The sequence below is a fragment of the Cyrtonyx montezumae genome, unplaced genomic scaffold, assembly GCF_038088225.1.
Source record: "Cyrtonyx montezumae isolate F1298 unplaced genomic scaffold, pur_monq_1.0 scaffold_3, whole genome shotgun sequence".
Classification (NCBI taxonomy): Eukaryota; Metazoa; Chordata; class Aves; order Galliformes; family Odontophoridae; genus Cyrtonyx; species Cyrtonyx montezumae.
The window spans coordinates 34,732,497-34,751,890 of NW_027072034.1; the positions used below are offsets into that span (position 1 = coordinate 34,732,497).

Sequence of the window (19,394 nt, forward strand, 5' to 3'; positions counted from 1 at the left end):
CTACTTTGGCAATAGCATTACAATTGTTCTGTTTTTGATGAGGCAGATATAATTTTCCAGGCTCATGAGCTCATTGCCCTATTTCCTGTCTTCAGTTAACCAAAGTAAATCAGGATTCAGGCCCAAGTGTAAAGCCAGTGTAATAAATATGAAATGCAAAATCCTGTCGGATAATTTGTTTGGTGGCTTTCTCAAGCTCTGTGCTGCTAATGAGAAATACAGGGGTTTTATCACTGTTGGTACAATCTTCATTTCGTTTTGCTATGTCTGTTTGTAAGCCATTATGATAATTTTACTGCGTTTTTCACAGTGCAATATTAAGAAAATGTACTTCATGCCTGAAAATGTTATCTTTAGAGGCTGATGACAGTTTGTATTAAACCAATTGGCTTTTTATGCATATATTTCTTCATTGTTTTTGAGCTTTAGATTTAAATCAGATGAATGTCGATGGTATTATTGCAGGAACACTGCATAAGAAGTTGCCTTATTAAAATCAGCCAAACCAAATATGTCTTCTCCTGTCAGTACATAAGAATGGTGCAGAGGGTGGATTATACCACGTGAGTATGCTCAAATCTAAAAAATATAAAAGTTGTTTTACGTGAATCCTAAATGTTGGACTTGTTGGTTCAACTATGCTTTCAGATTTTCATAAGTAATTCTCTGCTGTCGCCATGGTCTGGCTTGCCCTTAATGTGTAACCAAGCGATAGGACCCACATGCATGTGCAGATTTTATTACTTGTCAATTTGTTGCCCTGTATTCATTGTGGAAACACTGGAGCTACATAATGGCTTGAAGTTGTTGCAGGATTGCCAGAAGGTGAATTTCTGTGTATCATTTCCAGATTGAGAACACAGCTTTGGTTGCATACACATTGGCCATGTTGTAGAGCAGATAACTGAAGTTAGATTAATGAAGAGTAAATAAAATGTTTCAAACAATATTGTTCCCACAGCTCAAAAGAATGGATTCTCGTTAAAAACATTCATTTGACATGCTTTAAATTAAGTAGAACAGATTCTGGCACAACCCAAAATAGCATAAATTTTACAAGCCTAATGGTTGATCACACCAAAGCCTTAAAGTCTTAAGTTCTTATTACATCATTTCTGTTTTTTCTCTCAGCAGCTGTAGCTTTTAGAAACAAACAATGATATTTGAAATGGCATTTTATGTGCTGTTTTAGTATTTGTCCAGTAAAATGTGAGGAAAGTACTGTTCAGATTGTCCTCAAATCAGCCATGTTAAAGGAGCATGAGAAGTGTTTCCAAGCAATGTGTTTTCAAATGCTTTTACTTATGTCTGATCAGCTGTATTTTAAAGACAAATAGATTGAGATACACCCGTGGTCAGCATGGGACTCAGAGCAGTAACACCTGAGCTTCTGGCAGATATGAGAGTGGAGCTGAGGTGCCTTCACTCTATGAATGTGAGTTGAATGCTGCATTTTGTAGTGCAGAGTTTAAGGCTAATCTAATAATAATAAGTAAAATCTATGCCATATTAAAAATGATTTTAAAAAGTATATGATATGTGAGCTTAGTGTATTTCCTCCTCTAACTTTCTAGCCCAGAGACTCCAGAGCCCCATCTACACTCATCTTTGGAAAATGAAGGAGGAGAAGCAGCAGAGAAGAGTACTGTGAAAGGAGATAGGAGAAAACAGAGAAAGAAGAGGAGAGCAGAGGACAAAAGACACGCCAAGGGGAGAATGTTCAACTCTGATCTTTTGTTTGTCTCCAGGAGGGAGGTAAAACATAGAGGAAGAAATTCCCTGCCTCGCAATGAAGAAGAAATTGAAGGTAAATGACTCTAGGTATTAAGGATCTTAGAGTAAGAATAAACTAAGGTCTAGTAGGCCTTAGTTTATTCCCACAAAGGAAATTAGGGTTCTGCAATCTGCTTTCCCTTGTCTTATTTGATGGCATTCATCCATCTCCTTTGGAAACCGCTCTTCACACTGATCATTCTCTGCCTGTTTCCACAGCAAAGGGATTAAATGAATAAAGCATGTTCTGGCACATCCTACCTTAACTTCCCAAGCATTCATAGCAGCAGTGAAAATGCAGTAACATCAACCTTAGTACCTGCTAGTGAGCATAGTGTAAATTGAGATCTTTCTTCTATTTGTTACTTGTTAGATGAAAGGTACATTTTTTACGTCAGACATTACATTATTGCATATGGAGGTCAATACTTCTAAGGTTAAATTGCTTTAGAGTCTGAGCTAGCTCAGCTAAAGCAGACATCAGCATCTGTATTCCCTTTCACTCCTCCAGTAGAGACCTGGGCTAGTCTGTTACACCACAGTGTGCCACAGCCAGCTCTTCCATTTAATGAGACTACTGTCAGTGGAAGTATAACAGGATTTTTATAGAATCGGAATCACGGAATTGAGTTGGAAGGGACCTTTAAGGGTCATCTATTCCACCCCCCTGCAATGAGCAGAGACACCTGCAGCTACATCAGGTCGCTGAGAGCCTTGTCCATAGGTTCATAGGTTCATAAGGTTGGAAAGGACCTACAAGATCATCTAGTCCAACCATCCTCCTATCACTATCCCTACCCAACTACTAAATCAAATCCCTAATTCTTGTCCAGCCTGATGGGGCATCCACCACCCCTCTGGGCAACCTGTTCCAAAGCCTCATCACCCTGAAAATACACGGTTCTCCCAGACTCCTCTCTCTTGGACGTCTTGAGATGAAGATGCTGAGTAAACATGATCTGACGATACATGATCAGCAAAATCCTGTTACTGATTTTGTGCAGGTTGAAGGAAAGATGAAATGAGAGCAGTGAATTTCTATCACTGTAATCCTGCCTATCTTTACCAAATAATGTCATAATTTTCTATCAAGACTCTGTCAGGGCTTATAGTTTTGTACCCTATAGTATAGGGTATATAGTTTTGTAAATGATATCAGATGTTTCACTGAACCTCTGATACACACATCTGTTTTCACTGTGTTTATATATATATATTAACTAATATATCTTTGCTCTGTGTTTCGTAACTCATCCATGTGTTAATAATCAGCATGTCTTCCTACAAACGATTCTGCTCATTTCATGTGTACGTTTCTGTTGTGATCTATGAGGAAATAACTTCTGAACTTGAGTGAGCAGTGCCCAGTGTAGAGATGGATTTTTCTGCTCACGGATGTGGATTCAGCAGCATGGTTCTTACATGGTTGGTTGATGAAGCCTTTCATTTCCATGAAGCCTTGATTTTCCACGGAGCTGTGGCTATTGGGTGAATTAATGGAGCATTTAGAATTGTTTGGGATTTGGTTCGTGCTGAGCTAAAATATTCCTGAGGAATCAATAACTCTCTCCTATTGTTCCTACTCGGGGAAACAACATTTACAGAAATCAATAAAGTTTAAGTAGTTGAACTGTATTTAGTGTATATTGGCCCTTGTTGTGTGGACGTGTGTAATTTTGTATTATTTCTTCCTGAACTACCATATTTAACACATTATTATTTTAGTATGCATGCCTGCTGCTCCTGTTGTTTTAGCTAGTTCTGTTTATAAGAGAGTGAAGTCCTTCCAAATTCCTGCTAACTTTTAGAGAGCCAATGAATCTTTTTCTGAGTAGCTCTAATATACAACTATTTGGTTGAACAAGATCATAAATCCCAATTTTCTCATTGGCTATTGCAATTATTTTTAAAGACACTTGAAAAAACGTGCATTTGTTTCCATAGAAAATTTCTTCTTCCAGTCTTTCTAGTCTTCTCTCTGTCACATAATGCCTAAAATTTAATATTCTTTTCATATATGTCCTTGTTGATTTTCCAAAATAGTGGTCTAGTAAAAAACTGAATCAGAAAACAATTCTGAGTGAAGTACAGGTGTGATGCACAACAGTAATCTGCAGGGCACGACATACCAGCAAATCATAGCTAGCAGAACCCAAATTGCTTTCCAGTTTATAATGAGATGTGATTTGAAGCAATTACACCAATGATTACTGCAACTGCCAATATGGGGTAGGTGGGAGACCTCTCAAAATGACCATTTTCCTTCCTTTTCTGAGGCAAATCCAATTCAGATGAATTGGGTTCAAAAGTGCAACAGCTGTGGCACCTGGCAGTCTGGGGGATTGGCTACATTTCCCACATCAGGATTTCGCATTTTTAGCACCCACTTGTTTTCCAATCTCATTTTGCAGATAGTTCCTTCACCATTTGGAGCTATCATTATAAAGCAGTGCTCCCTTCTGTTGGTCACGGCTTGTTTAATAAGCAGTTGATGTCAGTCCAACTATGCTTGCATCTGTTACTTAGAGCAGCTGTGTGTTTTCAAGGGCTCCCCAACAGCCACCAGATTTCGCTTTTGTTTTCCCGTTGATTGCATGTTACAGCTTGCCCTCCTTGTCAGGGCTGTCTGTTCATCTAAAGAGGAAAGTGTATTGAAGTGGGAATCAGCTATATTGCCATAAAGGTTGAAGCATACAACTGTGGAAGGGAAGAAGGTGCAGGTCCATTGATGTTATCACACGTTGGGAAGGTGGAAGAGGAAAAGCTATTTTTTCCAGATTCTCATAGCAAGACCAGAATCGTTTGTTTCAGCATCTTGGGAAGGTACACAGGGAGACTGCACTGTGTAAAGAAAATAAATGGTTTGCAAATAGTTTGTGATGGGGAATGCTTAGCATGTCTTTCTTTCTTTTTTTTTTTTAAGGTAGCAGTATGGCAGCAGTAGCTTTCAGTATTTTAGTTCAGCAGTGTTTTTGTACTGCTGGGTCTGTACTACAGTCAAGAAATATCCTGAACTTACCACAGGTGAACTTCAGGTTTTCGTCTCTTAGGTTGCTTGAGAAGCATCAAAATGTGCCTTTCATGTATCCAAATAATGATGTTCTGATGGATGTTCTTCTAGATGTGGTTTAGAGAAGATTCTTTGGGGCAAAGCCAAATTTGTGAATTTGGCATAATGGAACAGACATGGTTGGACTAGATGGTCTCTAGAGGTCCCTTCCAACCCGTACAATTCTGTGATGTTGTGCATGTCTAAATGTTCAAAGGCACACTTCTGATTAGATGATCTTGGAGGTCTTTTCCAACCTTGGTGATTCTATTATTCCATGTTTTTCAAGCCCTTTGCTTCAGGATTTTCAGTGGTAAGCATAGTCAATATTTCTAAAACCAGTCATACTCATATCTTGTGCCATCCATGAACTCCATCTGTTTTGTTGCTTTCTCACTGTGTATGCCACATCTTTGTTCTTCAGCTACCTCCCAGCTTTGTTTTCCACTGTACAGGCATTTCTTAGAATCATTTAAAAGCAAAAAACCTTTAATATTTAAAAGCAAACTAGAGAAGCTGAGCATGGTCATAGTGAGTCCAATAAAGTTCCCTACAGCCTGATGTTCTGTCCCCAGCAATGGCCAGGAGAAGCTGAAATAAAGGTTGGCATGTAAATGCCCCATCCACAGGCTTAGAAAATGATAATGCTTAAAAAGATAACTGGTTTGAGCTTGTGAGAATGAAAGAAAACAGCCAAAACAGTGAAAGGCCTCTTTACACAAAACTATTGCTCTGTGGCCATAATTACGGAGTCATTCAATCTATGATAAATTGCAGGGTGTGTGCACGTGTGTGGGGGGGTGTTGGACTGTTAGCTCATGGGGAGTCACTATTTTCTCTCTCTAAATAGTACCTGTTCTCCCTTAGCACCTTCTTTCTCTGTTTCGTCGTCCTGGTGCTCATCATGGTGTCAAGCTCTGCTGCTGTCAGCTGCTTCAAGCCCCAGCTCACCAGAGCATCCCTGTTGCTTGTAGAGTCCTTCTGGGGAAAGTCTTCTGAGTCCAGTGAAAGCAACACCATCACAATTATTGTAGTCAACCCGGAGCAGCAAGGATTGGCAGTACAGCCTCAGCACCACAGCACAGAGCAAAGGAAGCTGCGATAGGAGTACGTGATGAAGAAGTTAGTGAGGGATGGATGAGCGTGCAGATAGGAAAGACACTTAGCATATGCAGCTGACAAATTTTATCTCTTGAATTAAAAATAAACCAGCTAGTTTATGCTAAAATATTTATGATTTTGCAGACTTACTTTGGAGATATGAAAATGTTTGAGGTGCAGCTGTGCTGCTAAGAAGTACCGCTGTTAGAGTCTGTATCTGATAAACGTAACATGGAATTCACTTTGCAAGATGGCATTTGAAATGGCACATGGCAGAGGGGACTTGTTTGTGTGGCACTAAAGATCCTCACCTCAACTAAGTATGACTTATGGATGTAGTGGCACTATCCTATGGTTGTCTTGGGCTTTCTGTTAAGAGGGTGAAGACAGATTCTGAATATTTTTGGTGCATCAGTGTTGTTAGATGTTAAAAATTCTCACAAATTTGATTTTAGATACCAACAATGTATGTTGTACCAAAAATGCAACAACCAGGCAGATGTATAAATTCATGTTTTCAGGCGTATTCTTGAACAGGAGAGTACTATCCAGTGTCTGTGCAGATAAGTGTTGTCCTGGAGAAAAATGAGCTCAGTTTTTGGGAAAAACTGAGCTTTTCACACCTGTTTCTGTCTCAGTGTGGAGCAAAAATGGTAAGAATACAGACATTTTTATGTAGTAAAGGAGAAATTTGAAGCTTGTGTAAACCAGAACAACCTTGCAGCCAGAACACTTTAATGGGATATGTGTGAGAGTGTTGAAATTTCTGCCTAGCGTCATTCAGGGAAGACTCAAACCTGGAAAACCCCTTGCAGTTCTGAAATGGTCTGTCCTGGAAAGTGAAATGTGAATAGTTCATGATACCTTCTGTTCTGTGGGTCAAGCTTCTTAACCTGCTTCAGGGCATCATGGAGTTTTCTTTTGGAGAATGGAGCTGGCACATACATGGAGTCCCAGGTCATAGGGAGTCGCTGGAGATGAAAAAGGAGAAGCCATACAAATTTTGGTAGAAAAGATATCTTAGTGAATAGAAAATCAACTTTTTCCCAAAACTGCTTTCAATCACATGAACTTTGAAATTCAACAGCTCATATTATTAGCTGAAAATGTGCCTTGTTCAGACTAATTCAACACTGACTGCTTTGGGGCATATAATCATTTCACCTGTGTCTCTTCTGATTGCTGTATATTTGAGGCCGAACCCATGCAACCAATGACGTGAACAAAATGGAGTGTGAGGCAATTTTGCACATGCACACTGCTCAAATCTGTGTGGAGATGGATAGTATGCCACCTGCAGGAATGAAGATTGGGATATCCTTGTAAAAATAGCTGAAGAAAACTTAACCTTAGCGTCCCACTGGGTACAATATAAACTTGTCAAAAATGTAGTTGGGAATGCTTACCAAGTGCAGGATCAAAACTGGCAGCACAGGAAGTATGAATGCTGAATTCTTCTGTGTAGAGGGGATCATAAATCACTCTTGGTTTGTTAGATGAGCCATTTGCAAATACTGATTTATTATAGAAATATAGAAGGGTAACATATATTAATTTTTTCCTACTGGGGCCCACAAGACCTTTTTCCTGCCTGTGTTTGGTTAAGTGTTTTCTTGCATTGTTTCATACTAAACCTGGAAATTGTCAAGATGATTTATTCTTTTCATTTAACACTCTGGTTGATCTGTTTGCACAGCCCAAGCTCTGTCCTGAGCCCCACACAATGCTGCAGATGTACAGGAGGTTGTGTTTTTTTCTATGCTTGTTTCTTTGCACCAATCTGTTTTAAAGAGGCAAGTATTATTATGGCAGCCTGTCAACATGATGGATTTTCAAATTAGATTTGCCAGATGGCTGAGCTTGACCAGGACAGCCTAATTTCATGTTGTGTCACTAGAGTGTAACCAGATCACTGAACACCCGTGTTCTGGTTCCTCATACTGCCTCACACAAAAGTGGCAGCGATGGGATTTGGGTTGCCCATCCAGCTTTGGGACCAGCCAAGACTGTGCTCAGACCTTGTCTTTGTGATTCTTTTCCAACTACTGAGGTGGTACTTGTCCCTAAGCCAGGCAAGAGGTGAAATTTGCTTACAAGGCCATGCTGTATCCAGAGATGCACTTCAGAGTACTTGGCAGTGCCCAGATTATAATTGAACAGAAAACACAGAGCTGAAGGGCGGAACTGCATGAGGGATGATTGCAGTACATAGAATCATCGAGGTTAGAAAAGACCTTAGATCATCTAGTGCAACCACCAGCCCACCCCCACCATGCCCACTGACCACATCCCTCAGTGCCACACCCACACGGTTCTTGAACACCTCCAGGGACAGTGACTGCACCACTTCCCTGGGCAGCCCGTGCCACTGCCTCATTGCTCTTTTGGAGAATAATTTTTTCCTAATATCCAACCTAAAACATCATAATTCAGCCTTCTAATTACAAGTCAGTAAAGAAAGGTTAGTAAGAAACAAACAGAAGCACATCTGCGACCTAAATTGAACATAACCTCTTTTTGACCAGTCCTTCTTGCACTCCAAACAGCTTCAAGGGCTGGGTGGGGGCCCAGAAAAGTCACAACCATTCCTTCCCATGAAAGCTGCTCCATGTGGTAGTCCTATTCCTGCTCCTGTAACATGTTTATGTGGAGATACAGTTAGAAAGCAGGACTAGAAGCACTGCTCAGCTTCTAACAACTGACATAGATTTATTAGCCATTGTAAGCCACCAACCTTGGCAAGAGAAAGTGGGATGAGAGAATGTTTCATATGAGGTGTACTGTATGCACTTGGTTTGCTTGGAACAAGGCATTGATCAGTGTCACTTAGTCACAATATTAGTTATGTGTTAAACAGTGTAGCCTAATTATAGTATTGTGTAGCTATCGCTGAAAGGGTATATAAACTCAGCTGTGCGTATCTAAGGGGGTTGGTCGGGAGAGGATTGAGGAATGAAATAGATTGTAAGGGAATCTAATGGGTTGTAATAGACTGCAATAGTTTGTAACAGCTTAAGGAATAGACGGGCTCCATGCTTGCATCAGGCTTGAACCCCATCTCTTTACTCCCACCCCCATCAAATGGTGCCCCGTGTGAGGGGGCGATCATCGGCCTAGCTGGCAGCCAGACAGCCAATTCTATAGAACTAAGCTCTGCTGAGAGTAAGTGGGACATGCTGACCAGCGACAACTAACTCCTCTGGAAAAGAGGTGAGCTACAGGGGCTCGTTCCTCTGAATTCTGATTTGATATAGGGAATCTGGGACAGGCAATGTCAGGACAGGAAAGAGACTTATTTGAACTTATGCAGAAGCTGTTACAACAGCATGGCAAAGCTTTGCCATCGTATGATTTAAAGATCTTATTGAAATGGGTAGTGCTTAAGCTGCCAGGAGTTTCCCAGCCCACAGACTTTACGACAGATTTTTGGGATAAAGTGGGAGTGAAACTCTGGAATACTGTAACCAAGGGAGACAGAGTGGTTATGGACATGCTTCCCTCTTGGGGGGTTGCCTTTGAAGTTCTAAAAGCCCAAGAAAATTCGCTCTAGTGAATCTTATAATGTTATAATAGTGTTATAATATGTTATAATATCATGTTATAATCTTATTAGACAACTCATGGGAACAGGGCCGTACATAGATCCTGCTAGCCAAGCCCGATACTGCCTGAGAGAAGTCCTAATTGGAAGTCAGGATGCAGCTCTGCAGGCATTCCTTAAGGTCCCTGATGCACAAAAACCTTAAAAGGCTTTCACATCCATCGTTCAAGAAGCAAAAGAGCTGTACATGCAGTTCGTTGACTGTTGACAAGTCCAAAGCCTCTACTTTGTGGCCATGGTGCTGTAAGGGACGGCACTTTGCTAACAAATGTCATACTAAGTATGATTCTGAAGGTCGCCTGACCCAGAGAAACTGGTTCCAGAGCACAGGATGGTGCCACGCTCTGACACAAATGCCTCAGCCACCCCTGCAGACGCAATCACAAATGCCACCACCACAGATGTCCCACAGAGCATCTCCTCAAGTCTTCACCCAGCTACTGTGGACAGCGCTGGAATGGACTTGGCAACCTCACTCACAATAACCTTGCTCTATTCTTCTGTTCATTTACTCCCTACAGGGGTCTTCGTACCACCAGGACCCCGAAAAAGTTCCTTACTCATAGGAAAATCCTTTCAGGACTTTTTGTCCTCCCTGGAGTTATAGACCTAGACTCTGTTGGGGAAATTAAAATTATGGCTTGGACGCCTTTTCCAACTTGTAGTGTCCCTAAAGGGTCCCGCATCATGGAGCTAATTCCCTTCCCACATGAATTGATACCTACTGCGGGGGAACACAAAGAGAGGGTGGGAGGATTTAGTTCTATGGGAAGCCCACAGATATTATGGGTACAGACAATTTCTGATAGATGTCCTACTTGCAAATGTACCCTGTCGTTACAGGAGCAACAGATAACACTCACTGGCATTATAGATACTGGAGCTGACGTAACTGTCATCTCTCGGGCTAAGTGGCCTCTTACTTGGGCCCTCACTGAGGTACGCCAGGTCCTCACTGGAATCAGGGGGAGCAGTCACAGTTATCAAAGCCACAATCCAATTCAAGTGACAGGACCAGAAGGCCACATAGCTTCTGTTAAGCCATTTGTTCTGCCTGTACCTATGGTATTATGGGGACGGGATGTACTTTCTCAATGGGGTTTCAAAATTCAGTCTGATGTTTGATGGGGGCCACTGAGGTGTGCGACATCCTGAAATTAACTTGGAAAACTCCACCTGTCTGGGTGTATCAATGTCCCCTGCAACTGATTAAACTGTGTGCACCCACTGACCTTGTCCAAGAACAACTCCAGAAGGGGCATGTAGTCCCCTCTACTAGCCTTTGGAATTCTCCTGTGTTTGGAATTAGGAACAAAACTGGCAAGTGGCAGTTGCTCCAAGACCTTCACAAATTCCATAATGGAGGAAATGGGGGCCTTACATCCTGGTCTCCCATCTCCTACCGTGATCCCTCGAGATTGGCACTTGGCAGTCATTGATTGAAAGGACTGTTTCTTTGAGATTCCTTTGCATCCTGCTGATGCTCCTAAATTTGCCTTTTCCATCCCTAGCACTAACATGCAAGCACCCTTGCAAATCTATCACTGAGATGTACTTTCCCAAGGAATGAAAAACAGTCCCACTATTTGTCAGTGGTTTGTTGCAAGAGTTCTCATCCCCATTCGTAAAAAAATGGCCTTCTGCCATATTGTATCATTATCTGGATGGCACTCTTATAGCAGCAGAAAAACAGGAGGTAATGGAGGAAACCTTAGCCCATGTCACTGCTGCTGTACTGGTTGGCTGAAGAATTCAGCAAAACCAGGAATTTATAGTTTAGCTGTGTCATTGGTTTTGATGATTTGTTTGCCTTGTATTTTACCATGTGTTAAAGGACTGATAGACAAGTCTATGAAGAGAATCTTACTGGTGGAACAGAAAGGGGGGGATGTGGAGATACAACTAGAGAGCAGGACTGGAAGTTCTGCTCAGCTTGCAACAACTGACATAGATCTGTTAGCCATTGTGGGCCACAGGCCTTCGCAGGAGAAAGTGGGATTTTTAAGTGAGAATAAGAAAGCGTTCTGCTCTCACACTTCAACTAAAGGGAGTATTTAGCATGAAGTATACTGTCCGTAATTGGTTGGTTTAGAACAAGGCATTAATAAATCAACGTCATTTAATCACAATGTACTTAGTTACACAAGTGAAAACTGTAGCCCCCTTGCACAGATACCACTGTGTATTGTATAGCTACAGCTGAAAAATGTATATAAGCTTAGCTGTGTGTATTGTTAAAAAAACAAAAAACAAAAAACCCTTGACAAAACTTGGGAAATCTCAATGCTTAAGATTGCTTAGAACCACTGTTGTGATTGTTAGAGACTGCAATAATTTGTAACAGCTTCAAGAATAAAGGGCTTCATGCTTGCATCAAGCTGGAGACACTGTCTCTTTATTACTGCCAACGTCAGGAAAGCTTTCAATTTTAGGATCATGGCTAATTCCAATGTCTTCAGTTCAACTGATGTAAACTGCTCTAGAACTGAAGGTGAACTTGAACATTCTGGCAGATCTTCCCTGGCTTGCTGTATAGATGCAGAGCAGATCAGGCTGGTGACCAAGCTTTGTTCCTATGAACTCACAAGCTCCAGCCAAGCCTTCCCTCATCATGGGATGTATTCAGAGTTCACAGCATGGCACATTTCTTTAACAAACAGCTTTATTGGTCAAGCAGAATCCATGTGAAGGTGGCTATTGCACCACTGAGCTATCAGCCTTGGTGATAAGCAGCCTGCACTGCCTGGAGCTACGGAGAGGCTTGAAGTTAAAGCAGATCTCAGTTGCTGGTACTTGAAACCAAAATGTGGGTCAGTGGTAAGTCATAAATACTTGTGGATGATGATTTTTCACGGTCAGCATTCTCCTCAGATTAAATCACTGATGTTGTATCCTCCTCATATAGTCCTGGTCCTGTTAGGATCTGCCTGAAGCTGTGGCTGGGGCTCTCCACGGTGCCACCACAGTTCCCAGCCCTGGGAGTTGGAGCAGGGTATCCCTCTGTGGCACTGCAGCTCGAGAAGCTGTGGGTTGCAGAGCCAGTCTGCCTGCTTGAGGTGAGAGGGATTCTTCGTTGTGAACATGATGCCCAGGCAGGTGGTGGAGACACTGACCCTGGAGGTATTGAAGGAACTTTTAGACATTGTGTTGAGGAACACGGTTTAGTGAGAATGGTTGGTGACAGGTGGAAGGTTGGACTGCATCATCTTGTATGTCTTTTCCAACCTTGGTGATTCTGTGATTCTATGATTAAAGGGCTGGAACACCTTCACTGTGAAGATAAGCTGAGGGAGCTGGCTTGTTCAGCCTGGAGAAGTCTTCAGTGAGATCTCATTGCAGCCTTTCAAAACTTAAAGGAAGCTCATAAAACAACACAGACACCAACTTCTTTCACAGTCCGATAGTGATAGAAGAAAAGAGAATGGTTTTAAACTAAAATATAGGAGATCTAGATTAGATTTTTAGAAGAAATTCCTTACTTAGAGAGCAGTGAGTCGCTGGCACAGGCTGCCCAGAGAAGCTGTGGTGCCCCATTCCTGATGGTGCTCAAGGTCAGTTTGGACGGGGCCCTGGGCAGCCTGAGCTGGGGGGGCAGCCCTGCCTACGGATGGGGCTGGGTAGGCTGTGAAATCCCTTCCAACCCAAACCATTCTGTGATTGTATGATTCCATGATTCTATGAATACAGAGAGGGGTTTTGTGGGTGGACAGTCACCCACTACCAGCAATTCCTGGAATTACCAAATGGAAAAATTACCAAACCTTTCACCAAGAGAAATGTGTGTGAAGAGTGGATTCGGACAACATGGTAAATACAGGTGAGGAATATAGCTGTAAATGTTTGTTTTTCTCTGTACTATTCTTCACATTTTTCATCTTCTCTGCCTGTCCACAGAGCCTGGCTTTGTTCTGAAAGCCTTTTCACACATGCTGCATTCATTTACCACCCGCAGGTGCTGCCTCTTTGTTCTTTCCTGTTGTTTCCATTGATCTAACATGAAAGTCACCTTGAATTGAAGGAGCTTTGCCCTTGCTACGCATATGAAATCTCAGAAAATGTAAAAATAGTCACACAAAATGCAAGGGATAGGCAAGTATTTGAAAGGATTGCTGTTGAAGGTCATGGATGCTGAATATGAGATATCCATAGAAAAGCAAGACAGCATTGGATTGAGCAGGTTAACTCATAGTGTGCCTACAGATGAGAAACCAAGGCAGAAGAAACTTTTCAACATTTATTTTGGTATCCCTTTTCTCCAAGCAGATGCAGATTCAGGTACCTACTGGCATTCGTTTCAAGAAGGACAACATGGAGTCACTGTAATTTTCCTGTGTATACATTTTATGAGGTTTATCATTGGAAAAAATGTCTTCCATAAGAAGGTTCCTGCCCAAGCTTAACAGCAACCTTTCTTTCATGCAGTTCCTTTATAGCATGAAAGAATCTCAGACTTTCCCTTATCAAACAAGAGTCAGTGCTTCCATTTAACTACTTGACATTGGGTGCTTATATATATTTTTTGCACATGGATCTAAAAACATCTCTTCATACAATTGCATTGTGAATAGGTGTGCAGTGCTGGCAGCTGGGACTTAGTCTGCTTGTTCTCTTAATTAAATACATGGCCAAGTGCACTAATCCATGCTGGTTCTGGCTGGGATCAGTGGTGCCATGCTTGCTGCTCCTGTGCACCTCTGCTAGCTCCCGTGGCCACATGGCAGCTACATGTTTTGGCTGTGCACTCCCATCCCAAGCATAGAAGCCACATGTAGGCTTCCATCCTTTTGCGTGCTGATATTCCTCATCTCTCACTGTCAGCTGTGTCTCACACTGAAATTTTCCTTTCAGTATATATTTGGTTTGTGTTTATGTGCTCTATATGTGCTGTGGCAAGCTCTTTCCAACTTCAAAGAAGCCAGGAAAAAGATGAGGTCAGGTCTGATCGTAAATAATTTTGTCCTTAGAAAACAAAGGCAAACCTACTGATGCAAAAGCATGCCATGAAAGATACCACTAAAACTTTTTCTGAGCTGCTGTCCAGAAATTCACCAAGGGAACATTTATCTGCACTGCAACGTGCATTGAAAAATCATTCAAGTCTGAAATATAGTCACAAATGACATGAAAACATTAACATAACTATTATTTGGACACTTTGTGATGGCAAGCCAGGTCTTTCAGTTGGATAGTAGAAGCAACAGCTTCCTGCCTGAGGAAGCAGCACTGCATTTAGTTAGCACCCCATGGGTGGGAGGGTTCAGCTGCACAGGGAGCCTTAGGCCCCCAGGGTGCCGTTCTCTGCTGGCTTGCATTTTCACCCAACGCATTTGCTCTCTATGTTTGTTCGTCTGCTACACTAGCTATAAAGAAGCCCCCATGGCTCTTTTCTCATGTCAGCTTGGCAAAGCAAATGAGAAAGGAAGTTACTGCCTCACAGAAGAGCACTGGGCTGTTTGCTGGAATCTCAGTCCTGCCAGGAGCCAGATGCTCCCATAGCATTGCTCAGAGGCAATCACGGTCCCTGGAGCACCTAAAGGGACAGGAACTTATGGGGGCATTCAGAAATGCCCACCCACTTATTCTTGGTTGATTTAAGCAGCTGATGAGCCTGAAGATTGTGCAATTGGTTGAGGCTGGGAAAAGAGATTTGTTTGCAATTTATTTCCTTATTTTGGTGTTGAAGAAAAGGCACTGGATGGGTCCTTCGGTGTTCTTCACACAGAGTTACAGCTTTACAGAGAGTGACTTTTTTGCTATTTATGGCAAACAGGACATACCCTATACAATGAGCTATAGTTTTCCTTTAGGCTGACACCCTCTACTGTTCACTCCTGCACATTATGTGTAAGCAAAAAGATTAAAGTAACCACAGACTTCTGTGTGGAACAGTAATTTCTTGAGTACAGTCCTGACTTCTTGGTTATTATTTAGAAACAGCAGAGCAGAGATGTAGCCACTTGACCTACCTTGCATGTTTTTTAGGAAAAATGACCACTTTTCAGCAGTTTAAATGTAGGAGATTTATTTTTGGAAGTACCTGCATTTCCTGTAGTGTGATGAATAACCTGATCACACTTTGATGCTGCTGAGTGCTGGAGCCTTAGTTTAGCAATCAGAAACTCGTGAAGTCAATTTTCTTTCTTCCTTTCATCCTTTCTTTCCCATACTGTTATTTGACACTGTTGTGAAAGTTCAATGGCGTTTCATTGTAGGCGGCAGTCGCTCCTGTTTGAGAGATTTTGGAGAAGACACTCATCTTCTTTTCTGTGTTGAAAGTGCACACAGGAATGAGCTCTCACAATCAGAATCTCCATCTAAAAGAGACATCTGGGCTGCATACCTCTGAATTACAAGAACAAACAATTCATCTGCTGTTCATGCAGCCACATAATCGGATTGAGCCATGCTTTGAGGTTGAGGCAAATGAAACATCCCAACAGTAACATATTATTTGTCACTGAAAAAGAAGTTCTAAAGCCCAAAAGACTTACAGGTTCCTCTCCTTGGAAGACAGCTATGTGGCAATGCAAGCAGCAGGAAGAAACTGCTGTACACTTCTCCTCAGCCTCTCAGTAGCACCATACAAGTATCTGAAGCTCAGTCTTCTGACTTGGGCAGAAAAACGTCTAGCACGCACTGCTTTCTAGGAAAAGCAGTTTGCAAGGAAGGAGCTTAAGAATAAAGTTGAAAATACTATTTTCTAGGGGCATGAATCTTATCCTTCAACACTATTCTCCGTATAGAAGACAATAAACAGGCAGATGAGCTTTATGAATATTATCTGCCAAAACATTCCTTCCCGTCATTACCAGCACCAACTCAGCCAGTGCTTGTAATTCTGTGTGTAGGCAGGAGCAAGCAGGGTTAATTCTTATCAGCTGCTCAGGATTTTAGCAGGATTAATCGCATGAGTTCTTCTGTCTCACTGGCAGCCTCTGAAGCTATTTCCAGAAACTCTCTAGCTCCATCCCTAACTGTCAGACTCGCTGACCACCCAAAGTTTTCCCTGGGTTTCCTTCTGTGCTGCAAAGTCACGATCCTGGGAAATCCCTTTTCCCAGTGGCAGCTTTGCTGCCATTTCTCATTTGACTATTCAGGAGGCATCAGAAGATCAGCAGCAGTTCCTTTGCAGGCTGCTAATCTGACTTCTGTCAGAATATGAATACATATGTATAAGAAGATGGTATAGCAAAAGTGCCTCATAGGAAAACCTGAAGTGAAAGAGAGGGAAAATTATAAGAGTTAACGACGGGTTTTGCAGGTCAGCCAGTGTAAGCTTTCCACAAAGCTGGTTCCTCCTGTCCCACAACACTGATGGCACACTGAGGACCCTCTCTGTTGTCTGTGAACAGCCCGGAGAAGAGCTCGGTAAAAACACAGTTGAAATTAGCAGAGGCATATTGAGACCCTTACCTTGTTAGATCCAAGCACAGATCTTTATGAGTTGTGAAAGAGATGTTTTTACTCTGCACTCATGAACATCTGACTGCAGTCTGCCACCTGAGCTTCCTCAGCTCCTCAGTGAGGCTGGGCTGTGGCAGCAGCTGCCTGCCCAAAGCATGATGAGAAAAGCTTTTAAGCTTTGCTTTACGCTTTGCATCAGCATCTCCTTTCCCTGTGCTTTCTGCTAATGGACCACCACTGTATGACTGAAAATGCCTGTTTGGAAGAGACAGGCTGTGTCCTGACCAGTCAGGCCTGACATGCACTTCACTGAAATTCTCTTGGAGAGAGCAGAATAATTTCATTTTCCCTAAGAGAGAGGACCATCCTGAGAAGCAACATAAAATATAAGCATACTTGTGCACACCAGCTCTCCCAAGCTGCTCACCTGGGGAACACTAACAAGGATGCGTTTGCAAATCACGCCTGGTTGAGCAGCGTTGTACGATATCTCACGGCAGCATCTCTACAGCTCCCCGCACACCTGTAGCTCTCTGCACGGCTCGCTGAACCCTGTCTGCAGGCGCTCTGACTGCACGGGACCACAGACGGGCTCTCAAGCAGCGGGAGCTTCCAGGCCCTCTCAGGCCGGGAGCTGTGTGTTCTGTCCCTCACAGCTGGGTGCTCAGTAAGGCACCAGGCAGCGAAGGTCCTTATCTTCCTGGGCTTTGGTCGGCTCTTATGCAAATACCTCTATTGCTCTGGCACTAACATCAAACAGTCTGCTGAAAGCTTAGCCTGTAACGTCTTGCATTGCGATTCTGCCTGTAAAAATGACTGGCTTTTAGGGGCCGCTAAGGGCTTTCATTTACATATCAAGGATACAAAGCTCTGTAGGAAGCCGCCCATCTGTTTCAGTGAGACGCAGAGCCCGCCGTGGATTCCGCATTTATTTGTATGCAAACCAAGGAAAAGCTCATTCAGCTGGAGTGAGTACTGCACGCAGCGCTACCCTTTCCCTTTTACTACACCTGATTGCTCACATACCGTTTGAAGCTTTTTGTTTCTTGTAGCTGGGCTCCAAATCATAACTTCAGCTGTTTAAATGCCAGTGGCTTTTTAAGGCAGAGCTAATGAGCGTTCCTCTTGGGAACGAAACCAAATGAGCTCTCCTCAGGTTTGCGTTTTAGTCCAATTACTGCGCAGATTTTTGTTCATTTAACTCCTTTGAAGCGGAACAATCAGAAGAAATGGCTAACAACTGCAACATGAACAGGAAATGATGGCTTCTGAACTTGAAGAAAATGAGATTTTAAACAGCCTTGTTCTTCTGTTAGCATCCTGGAGGTGCTTTACTGCAAATCACTGCAGTCCCAGGAGAGCTACGGTATAATGCTAATGCCTCTCAAGGCAGAACCTCATCACCAAAGCCTCAGATATGGCAAATGATAGACAACTAAGTCCATCATGATGTCTAAAGTTTGGTACCACAGTGGTATTTGATTTCCCCAGCAGTTTAACGCCCACATACTTCATCGTGGAGACAGACCTTAGTGACTTGCCTCATGAGGTAGCACTTCTGTGCTATGTGGGTGATGGAGCAGTGACACAGGATGCCCAGAGGCTGTGGGGTCTCCTCCTTGGCCATCTCCAAAAGACATCTGGATGTGGCCCTGGGCACCCTGCTCTGGGTGGCCCTGCTAGAACAGGGGGTGGACCACAGGGACCCAGAGGTCCCTGTGAGCCTCAGCCATCCCGTGGTTCTGTGATTCTCTGGAGTGTCTAGACAGAAAGGCATCGGCTAAATATCACTTAGATATTATCATTTTTTTAGACTTCAAAATAAACTATGAAAGCAAAAATGGAGGTATTAGCAGTTACTTTCGGAGAAGCCAGAATAAAAATGCTATAAAACAAAATTCTTATCAGAAAAGCAAAACAAGAAAGCATGAGACAGAAGTAGATGAACACAGTTGAACAAGGCCTAGAGGGTTTATGACATGAAAGATGAAAAAAAACAACAAGAAAAGAAAGGATTCAGAGTGGACTGACAGACAAGGAGTTTCACTTAGAAGCTCTATATAATCTGGAAAAGAATAAAATGAGGAAGAAAGCTACGGGAGAGAATAACAACAGGTAGTCAAGGAACAAGGCATGGAAGACTGTAGGATAAGGACTTGGTTTTCTTTTCTCTTTTTTCTCTTTTATTTCGAACTCCAGATGTTCCCTTTCTTATCGATTATAATTGCCAGCTGCAAGCTGTCGTGATGCTTCGCTGAATTTCAGATGGTGTGGAACAGAATTAACATTTAATTTGCATATAAAGTTACAAAACACTTTGTTGAAATCAGACATGGTAATTCATAGTTACGTTTTTGTTACCAGAGACCAGTAATTTCAGGTCAGTGAGTTAAACGACCATCAGTGCCTTGGTGAGCTACTTTGATGCCTGATTCCTTGCAGCTGTCAGCACGTTGAATCTACTTG

At 42.4% G+C, this 19,394-nt stretch overlaps 1 protein-coding gene across 1 annotated transcript in view; it reads left to right on the top strand.

Moving 5' to 3' along the window:
• Positions 1–6,232, top strand: part of VWA3B (von Willebrand factor A domain containing 3B) — a 62,518-nt gene extending 56,286 nt beyond the window's left edge. The window contains 3 exon segments of the mRNA XM_065741201.1: positions 466–563; positions 1,575–1,807; positions 5,690–6,232. Of these exon segments, the coding sequence (XP_065597273.1) occupies positions 466–563; positions 1,575–1,807; positions 5,690–5,856 (498 nt within the window). The 3' untranslated portion in view covers positions 5,857–6,232.
• Positions 6,233–19,394: the final 13,162 nt, after the last annotated feature.